Source organism: Penaeus monodon, chromosome 40 (assembly GCF_015228065.2).
Source record: "Penaeus monodon isolate SGIC_2016 chromosome 40, NSTDA_Pmon_1, whole genome shotgun sequence".
Taxonomy (NCBI): Eukaryota; Metazoa; Arthropoda; class Malacostraca; order Decapoda; family Penaeidae; genus Penaeus; species Penaeus monodon.
This window is the reverse complement of record NC_051425.1, coordinates 28,782,044-28,794,881: the sequence shown is the minus strand read 5'-3', so window position 1 is coordinate 28,794,881 and position 12,838 is coordinate 28,782,044. Positions and strand designations below refer to the sequence as shown.

At 34.9% G+C, this 12,838-nt stretch overlaps 1 protein-coding gene across 4 annotated transcripts; it reads left to right on the top strand.

Moving 5' to 3' along the window:
* The first annotated feature begins 361 nt into the window (after positions 1 to 361).
* On the top strand, positions 362 to 11,368 carry LOC119598114 (metallophosphoesterase 1-like). 4 transcript variants are annotated; one of them, XM_037947735.1, is made up of 10 exons: positions 362 to 485; positions 3,064 to 3,219; positions 4,105 to 4,241; positions 4,936 to 5,006; positions 5,884 to 6,025; positions 6,382 to 6,548; positions 7,404 to 7,495; positions 7,764 to 7,886; positions 8,991 to 9,143; positions 9,800 to 11,368. In XM_037947735.1, the coding sequence occupies exons 2-10, from the start codon at positions 3,085 to 3,087 to the stop codon at positions 9,968 to 9,970; spliced, it is 1,191 nt and encodes a 396-aa protein (XP_037803663.1). In that variant the 5' UTR covers positions 362 to 485; positions 3,064 to 3,084; the 3' UTR covers positions 9,971 to 11,368. The 4 variants fall into 4 exon arrangements, with proteins under 4 accessions (XP_037803663.1, XP_037803665.1, XP_037803664.1 ...); XM_037947737.1 differs by lacking the exon at positions 362 to 485 and adding an exon at positions 628 to 701; XM_037947736.1 differs by lacking the exon at positions 362 to 485 and adding an exon at positions 805 to 952.
* Positions 11,369 to 12,838: the final 1,470 nt, after the last annotated feature.

The following is a 12,838-nucleotide window of genomic DNA, read 5'->3' as shown; positions in this document are numbered from 1 at the left end:
CATAGTTGGTGACTTTGACTGCCGCCACACTCTATGGGGTGATTCTATCACAAACTCCCGAGGCCGATCTCTGGAGCGCTTCCTCTCCACAGCTGACCTTACTATTCTAAATTCAGATCGCCCCACACACTTTGATACACGCACGCAATCTTTTTCATGCATTGACCTCTCACTATGCTCCACTTCTTTTCATTTAGATTTCCACTGGTCAGTCTTAGACCGCGTGCGTGCGTGTGCGTGAGCATGTGCGTGTGCGTGTGCGTGAGCGTGTGCGTGTGCGTGTGCGTGAGCGTGTGCGTGTGCGTGTGCGTGTGTGTGTGTGTGTGTGTGTGTGTGTGTGTGTGTGTGTGTGTGTGTGTGTGTGTGTGTGTGTGTGTGTGTGTGTGCGCGTTTCCGTATCACATCGGGCAGCCTGGGTCCTTTTAGCAATCACTGTTTACCGGCAGTCAGCTGTTCGCTGTCAGACCGTTGTCCAAGGTTTAAGTGTGAGTGAAACTGTGATGCTGATAAAGCATTTTGTAATTGATCAAGTGTTTAGTAATAGAGTATAATGTTTTAGTTGCTGTAACACTTTTTGAATAAAAAAATATTTTTTCTAATTTTAAGTGTTGTCTTTTGCTGTGTAAAATGACGAGAAAAAGTACGATGATATAGGGTTGTTCAACGTAATAATATGGCTTCCGGGACATCAAGTGAAACAAGTGAATTGAATTAGCATTTTTACAACACCACTAAAGGCTGGATAGTCTTGTTATATCGTTAGAAATGAAGGGAGACTTTACTAATTGTCTGCTGTATAATAATTGTGCATAGTGCTTTGTAAATAGTCCCAGAACTGCAAACATTACCGTGGGCAGGCGAAATCTTCCCTGGGCAGTGTTCTCTAAGAGCTGCCTTTTTGAGCTGTGGCCCCGTAATCCCTTGCTTGTTTTGCGACGGAATTACATAGAAGATAAGTTTCTTAGATTGATTTGCTCTATCGTTTGCATATATTATTTTCTGTATAAAAGAAGGCTGAATGGAACTGGACCCATACCGCTTGTTGTTGTCGTAGGTGGGTTAAATAGACGGGACTGGGGCCCTACCTTGTACCACAGCCCTTGCCTCAATTAATCTTTTATAGTCCTTTCTTCTTCCCCTTTCCTTTTCCCTCGTTTCTTCATCCCCTTCTGTCCATATCCTAAGGTGAAAGACTGGCTTTGCGTCAGTCATGAATGGCCTCCATGAGCCATGGTCATGGTATTCCCCTGGTCAATCGCCAAGACCTTACCCCTTATGGGGACCCTGAGGGTAGACCTTTTCTTCGCTCTATTTATATCAGGCTCACTATAGCCAAAATGAAGATATTTTACCCTTATTAGGGGCATTAAGGCTTGCCCCTTCTTCAACTAACCTATCTAAATTTAATTGCCTATCGCTCCTCCTCCTCACTCTACCTGTCACACCAGGCAAGCTAAATATTTCACCCCATCTCCTATCACATCCTCTCCCTCTGCTCCTAAGACCTCTATTCCCACTTCTCAGCCTAATGAGTGGAATCAACTTACAGAAATTGAGCCAAGTGTCCATAGACCATAGCCAGAATTGGATATTTCAATTCGCATAACAGGTGTTACAGTGCAGATACTGGTTGAGTATACTGTCTTACCAGTGGAAAAACCTGCAAAATGTATCAATAGAGTCCAGGTTTTGCTGCTGTATAGAAAAACCAGCACTTTTTAGAATGGAAAGCATTCATGAGTTGTACTACTAAGATATGTAAAATGTAATAACCTTAGTTGATTTGAAGAACTTTGTTGCAAGCATGTATCATCTGTGCAGGTTTTTCTTACAGACCCCCAAAATTGTGAATCTAAGTGATTGTCTAAGAAATCTCTTGATGCAAGGCTTCACCTTATTGCTGAATGCATCAGTAGCTGCCAATAGTCCAAGATCAATGACTTTAACATTACCCATAATTAGTAATCATAATTTTAATGATAATTATACATGATGGGATAGTTAATGTAGTAATTTCAGATGGCTTGGAAAGGGAGGAGTAGGCAAGTGGACACAAAAGAAGGTCTATTGGGTAGAATGAAGTAGCAGGATAGGTGAAATAACTCCCAGTTTGTCATGAAGCTGGAAGAAAAATGCTAAACAGGAAAAGATACACAACTTTATACTTACTGCATCCATTACATTCAAATAAAGATAGGAAAACAGCCTGCCAATTATAAAAAAGTTTGTGAGCTAAACCGGCTTTCAGCCTCTACAGTGCAATTTACCAGTATATATAATTGAGGCACTACAGGCTATAGGGGGTAAAGTCTCAAGCAACTGTTATTCTAAAGTAGCACAATGTGAAAATGTAATTTTTAAATTATAGAGCTAATAATCAAGGTATTAAGCAATAATATTTGCTGAAATACTTTTTATCAGTCATTCAAACCAGAAAAATAGTAGCTACATCTTCTGAATACCAAAGGTTATATATGTATGTAAAGAATGTCACATGTCAAAATAATTATTTATTTTTTCATAACTGTAGCATTCAGAACTATAATCTATCACAGAAACATTTACATTTTGGTTAAATTACTAGCACTTAACTGTTTCACATACAAAATACAGATACATGTTTTGTACTTCAGTGGCCTTTATATAAATGTGTTTTATTTAAGAGATTGTAGTTATTGAAACTGTAGAATTTTGTAAATATTGATCTTTGAGCATAAAGTACATATTTTTATGTATTTCTATTTATCTATTCAACCAACTGTCTTTAAGTCTTCATCAAGCTGTGTATCTGGTATCTATAGATATTTTTATATTTTTGAGGGGTAAATTTTAGATCTTAAAAGTCATATAGGTGAAGCAAGCCCTTTTATGTTGTTTCATCATTACATATTATATTGAGATTAGAGTATATACTGGTTTTGAATGTAAAGGGTATCATTTGACAGTTCTTATATTTTTTCCTTAGTTTTGTAGCATTGGTATTAGTTCATGTTGTTTGAATGTAGCCTAAAAGACACCATATCTAATATGCCTTAAATTCACTCTCCTTGTATTCAACATCAGGACAGAGATTAGATCATGTGAATGAAATCTTGGATGATGGTGCTCAGAGGCAGCAAATATATCCTCAATGTGCGGCTAATAGGAAAAGTTGCTGTGGCACTTGCGAGTGTGATGTGCTACTGTGAATTCCTGCACTATTATGTTGTGTTGTTTCAAGTGAGTGCTTAATGCAGACTCTGTTAATTAGTGTTGTTAGTGCTTATGAATATTTTATATTTTCTTGTGATTTGTTTATATATGTATTTATCTATTGATTGATTTATCATTTGCATGTTATTTAATTGATGTAAGATATTATTATTATTATTATTATTATTATTATTATTGTTGTTGTTGTTATATTTGGTATAATTATAGATATAATTTTTGTTATAGTTATTGTTATCCTTATCTTTATTGTTGTAACTGTTGTTGTTGTTGGTATTATTATTATTATTATTATTGTTATTATTATTATTGTTATTATTATTATTGTTATTATTATTATTATTATTATTATTATTATTATTATTATTATTATTATTATTATTATTGATATTATTCCTATTATTATTATTATTGATATTATTCCTATTATTATTATTTATATTATTCCTATTATTATTATTATTATATTGTTGTTATGATTATTGTCATATATTATTATTTCAGTTATTATTAACATCATTTGTTATTGTTAATATATTATATACTAAATTTTCATATGCACATATTTATTGTTTTATTATTTTTTCTCTGTGTAGAGCACAACTAAAAACATTGACTAAGTAGTGTTTTCTGATTACCAAAAGTACCAAGATTTTCAGACATTGATTTTAGGAATGTGAGATTTAGTATTGGTGGGTGATCTTTATTATTACTGCTTATATGTGGAATTCAGATATTGAATCGATCAGCGCCCTAATAACATGAGGTAAATATACACATGTCAGTTGGTGTACACTAAACTCCTGTGAAAGTTAAGTTAAAGTATTAAACAAATTTCCTTTACTTTCTTCCATGATTATTAATATCTTTGGCATATTTCTTTTGTATTCACAGTGTCATTGGCCAAAACTTGATCCTAAGTTAAGTGTCCAAGGCATTAAGAATGATGCAGGCCCATTACACATTATGGTCTTAGCTGACACTCACTTGCTTGGAACAAGAAATGGCCACTGGTTTGATAAGCTACGAAGGTATGGAAAATGAGGCTTTGTTTTTGTTTTGGGAGTAAGTGGTAAAGTAGTGTGTGAGATTTCTCTATTTTTTGGGCATATTTTGTCATGCTTTCTCATTTAGTCCATATCTCCTTAGCCTTTTTTTTCTCTCTCTTTCTCTATCCTTTCTCTCTCTCCCTCTACCCTCTCTCTTTCTCTCTCTATCCTCTTCTCTCTCTCTCTCTCTCTCTCTCCTCTCTCTCTCTTCTCTCTCTCTCCTCTCTCTTCTCTCTCTCTCTCTTCTCCTCTCTCTCTCTCTCTCTCTCTCCTTTCTGTCTCTCTCTCTCTATCCTTTCTGTCTCTCTCTCTATCCTTACTGTCTCTCTCTATCCTTTCTGTCTCTCTCTCTCTATGCTTTCTGTCTCTCTCTCTCTATCCTTTCTGTCTCTCTCTCTCTCTATCCTTTCTCTCTCTCTCTCTCTATCCTTTCTCTCTCTCTCTCTCTCTATCCTTTCTCTCTCTCTCTCCTTTCTCTCTCTCTCTCTCCTTTCTCTCTCTCTCTCTCTCTCTCTCTCTCTCTCTCTCTCATTGATTGTAGTGTGTTAATAGTAATAGATATAGATTTATTGAATACCTGTTTGTTAGAAAGATATCAGGATAGTTAGTGTATAATTACACAAGATTTTGAAAATCATATGTACCAAATGATGTTTCACTGTTTTGTTTTTGACAGAGAGTGGCAGATGCATCGTGCTTTCCAGTCCTCCATTACTGTCCATAATCCAGATGTGGTCATATTTTTAGGTAGGTTGGAGCCAGTACTTAGAAGTAGCACATTTTCAGCATTGGCTGGCAAAGCCTCTACTATGGTTCTAAGATTGCAGAATAAGCCTCATTGTGCAAGTTAAGTTTACTAAGAGAGGAGGCAACAGTTTCATGATCATTAAATGTTACTAAGTGTTCTTAATATCTTTGATGTACAGTGGGATTTTCTGCCACTTGTAGCTTACTCTGTTATGATTTGGTGTTGATATCATAGGATATTAGTATTGATTAAAAAGTTTAGATTCTACTGAATTGAACTGTATGTTGGAAGATAAGATAAGAGTGTTATCCTCTGATCTTATTTCTGACCTCTAACTTTTCTTCTATGTTTTTTCCATCTTTTCATATTCATTTTCAAAATGTTAGTTTAAGAAAATGTATGTATATACAAAATAATTACTATTATATAATTATATAATATAATATATATATAATATATATATATATAATATAATTAATATAGATATATGTATATATATGATATTATATATTATATTATGTATATATAATGTATATATATATAATATATAATATATATATGTATATATAGTATTTATATATTATATATGTATATAAGTATATATTATATGTATTATATGTATATTATGTATATATATTATATGTATTATATTTATAATATATATAATGTATATATATATGTATATTATATATATATATGTATATATTATGTATATAATGTATATATGTATATATATGTTATATATGTATATATATATATATATGTATGTATGTATGTATATAGTTATATATATATTATGTATTATTATTATATATATTATATATATATATATATATATATATATATATATATATATATATTGTGACTTATTTCTAGGTGACTTATTTGATGAAGGAAAATGGTGCAAGCCGAGTGAGTTTGCTGAGTATGTTCAAAGATTTCATGACCTCTTTCGAACTCCTGAAGAAACACATGTTCTTGTAGCTGTTGGGAATCACGATGTTGGTTTCCACTACAGGCAAGTGTGCTGGTTGTAGAAATGTTGAATTTTCTGAACACTCCTTTTTTTTAAATAAGGAATATGTCATATAGTTCTTTCTTTCATATATACTTAGTGTTCTTAACAGTTTTGTAGTTATATTACTTTATGGTAAAATCATGTTTTGAATATGTTTCAAATTTTTACATTATTTCTCCTTTCCTTTGAATTTTATGATTTCAAGTTGAGGATGGGTTGGGGATGAATAGCCTCTTTATGCCTGAATATAAAAGTGTTGATAGTGATTCCTTTTTGCCTCTGGATGAAGTACATCCCCATCCCCCCCCCCCCCTTTCCATTCTCTCCCTACAATATTAGTGATGTTTTTTCTTCAGCCTGAATCCCTACCTGGTGAATCGCTTTGAAGCCGTTTTTGCCACTGGCCTTGTGGCTCTGAAGCAGATAAAGGGAGTCACCTTTATCACCATTAACAGCATGGCCTTGGAGGGGGATGACTGCTTTCTGTGTAAGCCCGCCTCGGATAAAATAAAAATAATTGGACGTAAGTGTGGGAGGAGACACTTTATTTTTGTGTTGTTTTTGTTTACCTACGTTACACTCATTCTTTACTTAATTTGTTTGTTTCATTTTACTTTATTCTATTAATTTTTGGTTCTGGTATTGTTATTGTAGATATTGATATTGTGTTTATTTTATATTCTTTGTGTACTTTCTTTCATTATATTTTCTGTTTACTCAAATTCTTTATTTCCTTTGTCCACTCTTTAATGATTTATTTGCTTAACTGTTCCCTTGGAGTTTGGCAGGAGTTAGGAAAATCATATTTTAGGAAATGCTTACTCTAGCTCTTATAAAGTTTTCATAATTTTTTGATCAGTAATTTTGGTAACCAGTTATTACTTATTATTAAATTTGTTACTTTATAGTAATCTGGAAGGGTTTAATGACATTCTTTACATTTCAATATCCAAATACTGTATATAATCTCAACAAAACAGCATTTAGATGATATTAACCTGTTGAAGATGAAATCCCTTAAACTGGGTTGACCACACTCTACATGAGCAGCCATTTTTAAGGTTGTACAATGTTAGTTAAGTGATTTCAGTCATTGTTTGCCAGTTATTATTCACAAAAGATTTTGGCTCACTTGGGAAAGCTGTAGTGCAATGTGCAGATGCATGGTATGTCTGTCCTGTACTGACTAGTATTGCTTGAACATAGTTTGAACCACAAACTAAACTGAAAACTCAAATATGGGCAGTCATGTTGGTCTTGACATCTGTCTTGGAATTGACACAGAGTGAGAAATCTGATTGTGTGTTTTTTATTGATAGAATTTATAATTTATTTTTGTTGCTGGTCACATTACATTAAAACCATCCTTTTATTACAGGACAGCTGAAGTGTGCTGCTGGTAATATGGCAGCCTGTCAATACTGGAAGAGTTCACAATTGCAACAGTACAGTCAGCCTGTCATATTACAAGTAAGGAATAACTAACTTGGCTTATGTAATTTTAGTTGAATAATAGCATAACCTTTTAAAGTATCAATGAAATTTAGGATGAAAGTGTAGGTAAATCCAATAGTTATTGATAAAAAAAGCTTTGATTATGTTCTTGCAGTATCCAAATAATGCATATTACAATTATAACAATGACTAGTACAGAGTACTTTGAAAAAGACCAGTGATTACATAAAAATATACAATTTTATTGTTTACTCAGAAATTTAAATTAAATTCTTACCAACAGCATTATCCACTTTACCGTGAATCAGATAGCATTTGTAGTGAGGTGGATGAAGCACCAGAGGACATCAAACACTTATTGTTCCGAGAACGCTGGGAATGCATATCAAAGGATGCAACAGAAACTGTGAGTTAATATTCAAATGGAAGTGTGAGTGGGAAATAGATTTTATGTTTGTTAAAGATTTAGTGTTTATTAAATGTTCATTTAATCTTAATATTTACATGGAAATTATTTACAATTAATCTTTCTATCACTGAAGTTTGAAATATGTATGCAAATGTTTTATAGATTAAACCCCTGCAAAAAAATCTGAAAATCTACATTTGTGCCCTGCTAACTGTCAACCATATGTCCATAGATGTGCCTAGGCTACACAAATGAATTGCACAAACTCTGGTGTACTGGGAGTTGTTGAAAGTTGGGTTCTAAAGGATGCAGTCAAATTCCCATGGCCATTTTGATTAGAATGCATCCTTCTCCTCCTCCTCCCCTCCTCCTCCTCTTCCTCCTTTTCCTCCTTCTCCTCCCCTCTCCCCCTTACCCCCTCCCCCTCCCACTCCTGCTTCTCCTCTTTTTTTCTTATGTGTCTTCACCTTTCTCCTCCTCCTCCCCCCCCCTCTCTCTCTCTCTCTCTCTCTCTCTCTCTCTCTCTCTCTCTCTCTCTCTCTCCTCTCCTCTCTCTCTCTCTCTCTCTCCTCTCTCCCTCTCTCTTGCCTCTCTCTCTCTCTCTTGCCTCTCTCTCTCTCTCTTGCCTCTCTCTCTCTCTCTTGCCTCTCTCTCTCTCTCTTGCCTCTCTCTCTCTCTCTCTTGCCTCTCTCTCTCTCTCTTGCTCTCTCTCTCTCTCTCTCTCTCTCTCTCTCTCTCTCTCTCTCTCTCTCTCCCCTCTCTCTCTCTCCTCTCTCTCTCTCTTCTCTCTCTCTCTCTCTTTTTCTCTTCCTCCCTCTGTATCTTTCTCTTCCTCCCCCTCCCCCTCCCTCCTCCTCTTCCTCCCCCTCCCTCCTCCTCTTTCCCTCCCCCTCCCTCCTCTCTCTTCCCTCCCCCTCCCTCCTCCTCTTTCCTCCCCCTCCCTCCTCCTCTCTCTTCTTCCCCTCTCTTCTTCCCCCTCCCTCCTCCTCTCTCTTCCTCTCCCTCCCTCCTCTCCCTCCCTCCTCCTCTCTTTCCCTTTCCCTATCACCATCATTACCACATCACATCACATCATCTCTTATACTTCCTAAACATCTACAGCTCTTTGAAGAACTCTCCCCGAGATTGGTTCTCAGTGGCCACACTCACCATGGCTGCCATGTGAAGCATAACACAAGTAAAGGAACCACAGTTGATGAATACACAGTTCCATCGTTCTCGTGGCGAAACAAAGAAAATCCTACTTTTTCTATGGTAAGGGGAAATTTCTGAAAGCAAAAGATAGAGAAATAAGGGAAGATAGGTTAAGAAACAAAGAACATCAGAGAGATAGAAAGAAATAAAGTTAGAAAGAAAAATCAAAGAAAGATAGAGGTGAAGAAAAAAAATGAAGAAAGATTGAAATATAGAAAGAATAAAAATAGCAGTGATGAAGGCAAGAACTAAGGATAGAGATAGACAAGGAGTTGAATAAAGAAGTAGAGAGAGAAATGTACACATAAAGTACACATAAAGAAATACAGATAGAGATAGAGAAAAAAAAATAGATATAGAAATTGGGAATAAAAAAAATAAGTGTAGGGATTGGAAAAGAAGGAATGAAAGTCAGAGAAAGAAGGAAAGCTAGAAAAATAGAAATAGGAAAATGAATAGATAGAGCATAGAGAAAGAAAAAATGAATACACAGACATAAAGAAATATAATAGAGTTGTAGAAAGAAAGGAAGAAAGATAATAAGGAATAATAGAATAGATAGAGAACAGAAAAAAATATTGGAATAGATAAAGATAGAAATAAGCAAAAGAGAATGGAAACAAAACAAGAGTGATAATAGTACTAGATTTAGTCATTGTTATAGATTTAATCATAACTGCAACCTGGTCTCATAATCTTTTATAATTCTTTTCCAGTTAACAATAACTTCCAACAACTTCAGCATTTACAAATGCCAGATGCCAAAAGAAAACACAGTCATCACTATCTATGCTTTTTCTGCTATACTTCTTGTGCTGTGGATTGCCGCAAAGATTGTGAAGACACGTGGGGTTCTTTACACTAAGGTTGAAGGTCACATTGATTGACCTTCAGGGGATGGAGTGCTGGTTTGTCTTCTCTAGGGAAGAGTTGACATTGGAGGGTGAATGATTTTACTTGTTTATACTTATATTTATTGTTATTGATATTCTTATCATTATTGTTATTGTTATTATTGTTGCTATTATTATTGCTATCACTATTACTATTGGTGATATTGTTATTATTATTTGTAAGTATATTCATGTATTCTGTGATAATTTGCAGTCCTTTATTAGTATGATATATCTTGTTCAGTATCAATCACTAAATAATTCTTAAGGTTAGTTGCTTCTTAGGCAGTATCGAGTATTAGATTTTTCATTTCTTGCCATAGTCATGAAAACTTTTCTTGCCAAAGTTGATGTCATGTAGCTCTTTTAGGACTTTTTGACATAAGGCTATCTCCATATCAATTGAAGAAAAAGATACTTTCAATAGTGTTTTTATCCATTTCCTTAATAAAGCACTGTATTTGATATGGCATTAAAAATAGTAAATTAAATTTTCTATGCCTGATTCTCTTAGTTTATGCTGATAAAAGGCTTCTATCTGTAAAACAAAACCTTGACCCATATGTCAGATGGCAAATAACACGCCATATGCAGTTCAGCTTGTTCTATATTGTGCACGAACTTCATTTGTGTTTGGCCCTGTCTGCAATCATGAAGAAGTACAGCCTTCCAAAGTAGGCTTAATATCTCATATCAATTTCTCTTATTTAAAAATTAAATATGCTGCAGCCAAATTTGAAGATAGTGAGGAAAACATGTAATGCTACAGACAAAATTCTAGAAAGTGGAGAAAAAAAGTTTCAAAGCTTTATTGGGGTTGCATCCAGCATTTGCCTTGGTTTTGGCGTGGGCAAAGGCTGTCATTGTTAGGTTAATTTGAGGTGCATAGATGTTTTCGAATAGCTTGGTGGATTTCTTGAACAGAGGTAGATTTTTTTTTGAAGGGCATGCTGAAATGGAATGAGAAAGTACTTTGATGTATATTTATAAATATTGTTGATTTTATTTATGGCATATTTATAACTTTTTTGTCTATCATTTATCATGCTAAGGTATGATAAAGAATACTAAGGCATTTTTAAAGATAGTAAAGTGTAATAATCACAAAGAAGTAATAAAAACAAGAACCACACTTATAAATGTTATGGATATGCATTTCTTATGTTGATATTAACTAAAGCAATGAAGGTTGTGATTTTAGTAAAAAAGAAATATTATAATTAGTGAATAATAAGATGATGCTGTCACCGAATGTATTAGTAAAATATGTCAAACAGTGATTGAATGCTGAAGATATTCATTGCTATGTACTGTTGCTCTTTAACGGTTACCCCAAACCTTGATGTGATTTATGTTCTTCCACGATCTGAATACGATTTTATGTGATACAGACACATGTCTCAACACCTATAATTATTATAGAAAGTCTGAGTGAATGTGATTATGAGTATGTATGAGTGAATGAGTAGGTGTATGTGTGAATGAATGCTTGAGGTGTGTGTGATTTAGAATCTTCCATGACTCAAGTACATTTTAAATTCTATAGTATAAACCAGTTTCTGGTAGTAGTGAAAGTTAGTCAGTTGGTGAAAGTGAGTGTGAGGGTTTTCCTTTGCATGAAGAAATTTGTTGGAGAATGTGTTACGATTTTAATTTAGACATCCCCCCCCCCCCATCCCTTGCCAGTTGTGGGGAGGCTTAGGAGACGGAGACTGAGGCTCCATGTTGGGGATCTCCCCCTACCTTAAGCCTCAGCCCTGGACTCAACTAATTTTGCATGGTCTCTTCTTCTCCCACCTCCCTTTTCTTTATCTTTCCTAACCCCTTCCCCTGTCCAATGCCTAAGGTGTAAGAGCCATGTTGAAAGGATGAAAGGTTGACTTTGTGCCAGTCATGAATGCCCTCAGGTTATTGGTTATTGCCTATCCCTTAACTCTCATGGGGACCCTGAGGGATGGACCATTTATCTTCACCACATATTTTAGGCTTACCATGTCCAGTAGTGAAGATTTTGTATCCTTAGTAGGGGCTATGAGGCTTGCCCTCTTATCAAATAGCCTCTCTGTTGAAACTAACTCCTCTGATTTACCAACCACTGACTCTCTTTTGATCATGGCTCTGAACACTGCTACTACACCCCCCTTGTCGATACAAACTATAAAATTAACCCACCCCGAATCATCTACCAGGTTCTAACTCGACCTTCAAAAGATTCCCCTTCCTCACACCCAGTATCCTCCAACCCACTTCCTGCATAGTCATCTTCATTTTCTACCTCCTCCTTCCTCATTACAACTCTCCAACCCTATTGTCCTTATCCCCACAGCACTATCTCACCGTAAGGTCTATATCAGAGGAGAATCTTGCCCCGTCAGACCATATCAACCCCCACCCCATCAGTGTCAGAAATGCTGGCATTTTGGCCATCCTGCAAACCACTCTTGCTTCATGGCCTGCCACTCTCTCTGTGCCCAACCTGGTCATGACTGTTTAAGCTGCTCTGCACAATCACGTATATGTGCAAATTGCAGCAGTTCCCATAATGTATTTTACAGGGGCTGCCCTACCTACAAGCTTGAGTTTGAGGTAACAGTTCACAGATACAAATTTGGCCTCACTCTATGGCAGGAAGCACGCCAACAAGGTTTTTCAATCACTCCCTACTCCAATACCATCCTTCATTCCACTCCTATCCTGTCTATGTATATATAATATATATAATATAATATATATATATGTATATATATATATATATATATATATATATATATATATATATATATTATATATATATATATATTTATATATATATATATATTTATATATATATATATATTTATATATATATATATATTTTTATAT

What these genes read in the sequence shown, in the direction of transcription:
- LOC119598114 (XM_037947735.1), top strand. Translation starts at nt 3,085, where the DNA reads ATGAAATCTTGGATGATGGTGCTCAGAGGCAGCAAATATATCCTCAAT. An exon ending in AGATGTGGTCATATTTTTAG is followed by an intron (nt 5,007 to 5,883) that starts GTAGGTTGGAGC and finishes ACTTATTTCTAG; the next exon opens with GTGACTTATTTGATGAAGGA. An exon ending in CAAAGGATGCAACAGAAACT is followed by an intron (nt 7,887 to 8,990) that starts GTGAGTTAATAT and finishes AAACATCTACAG; the next exon opens with CTCTTTGAAGAACTCTCCCC.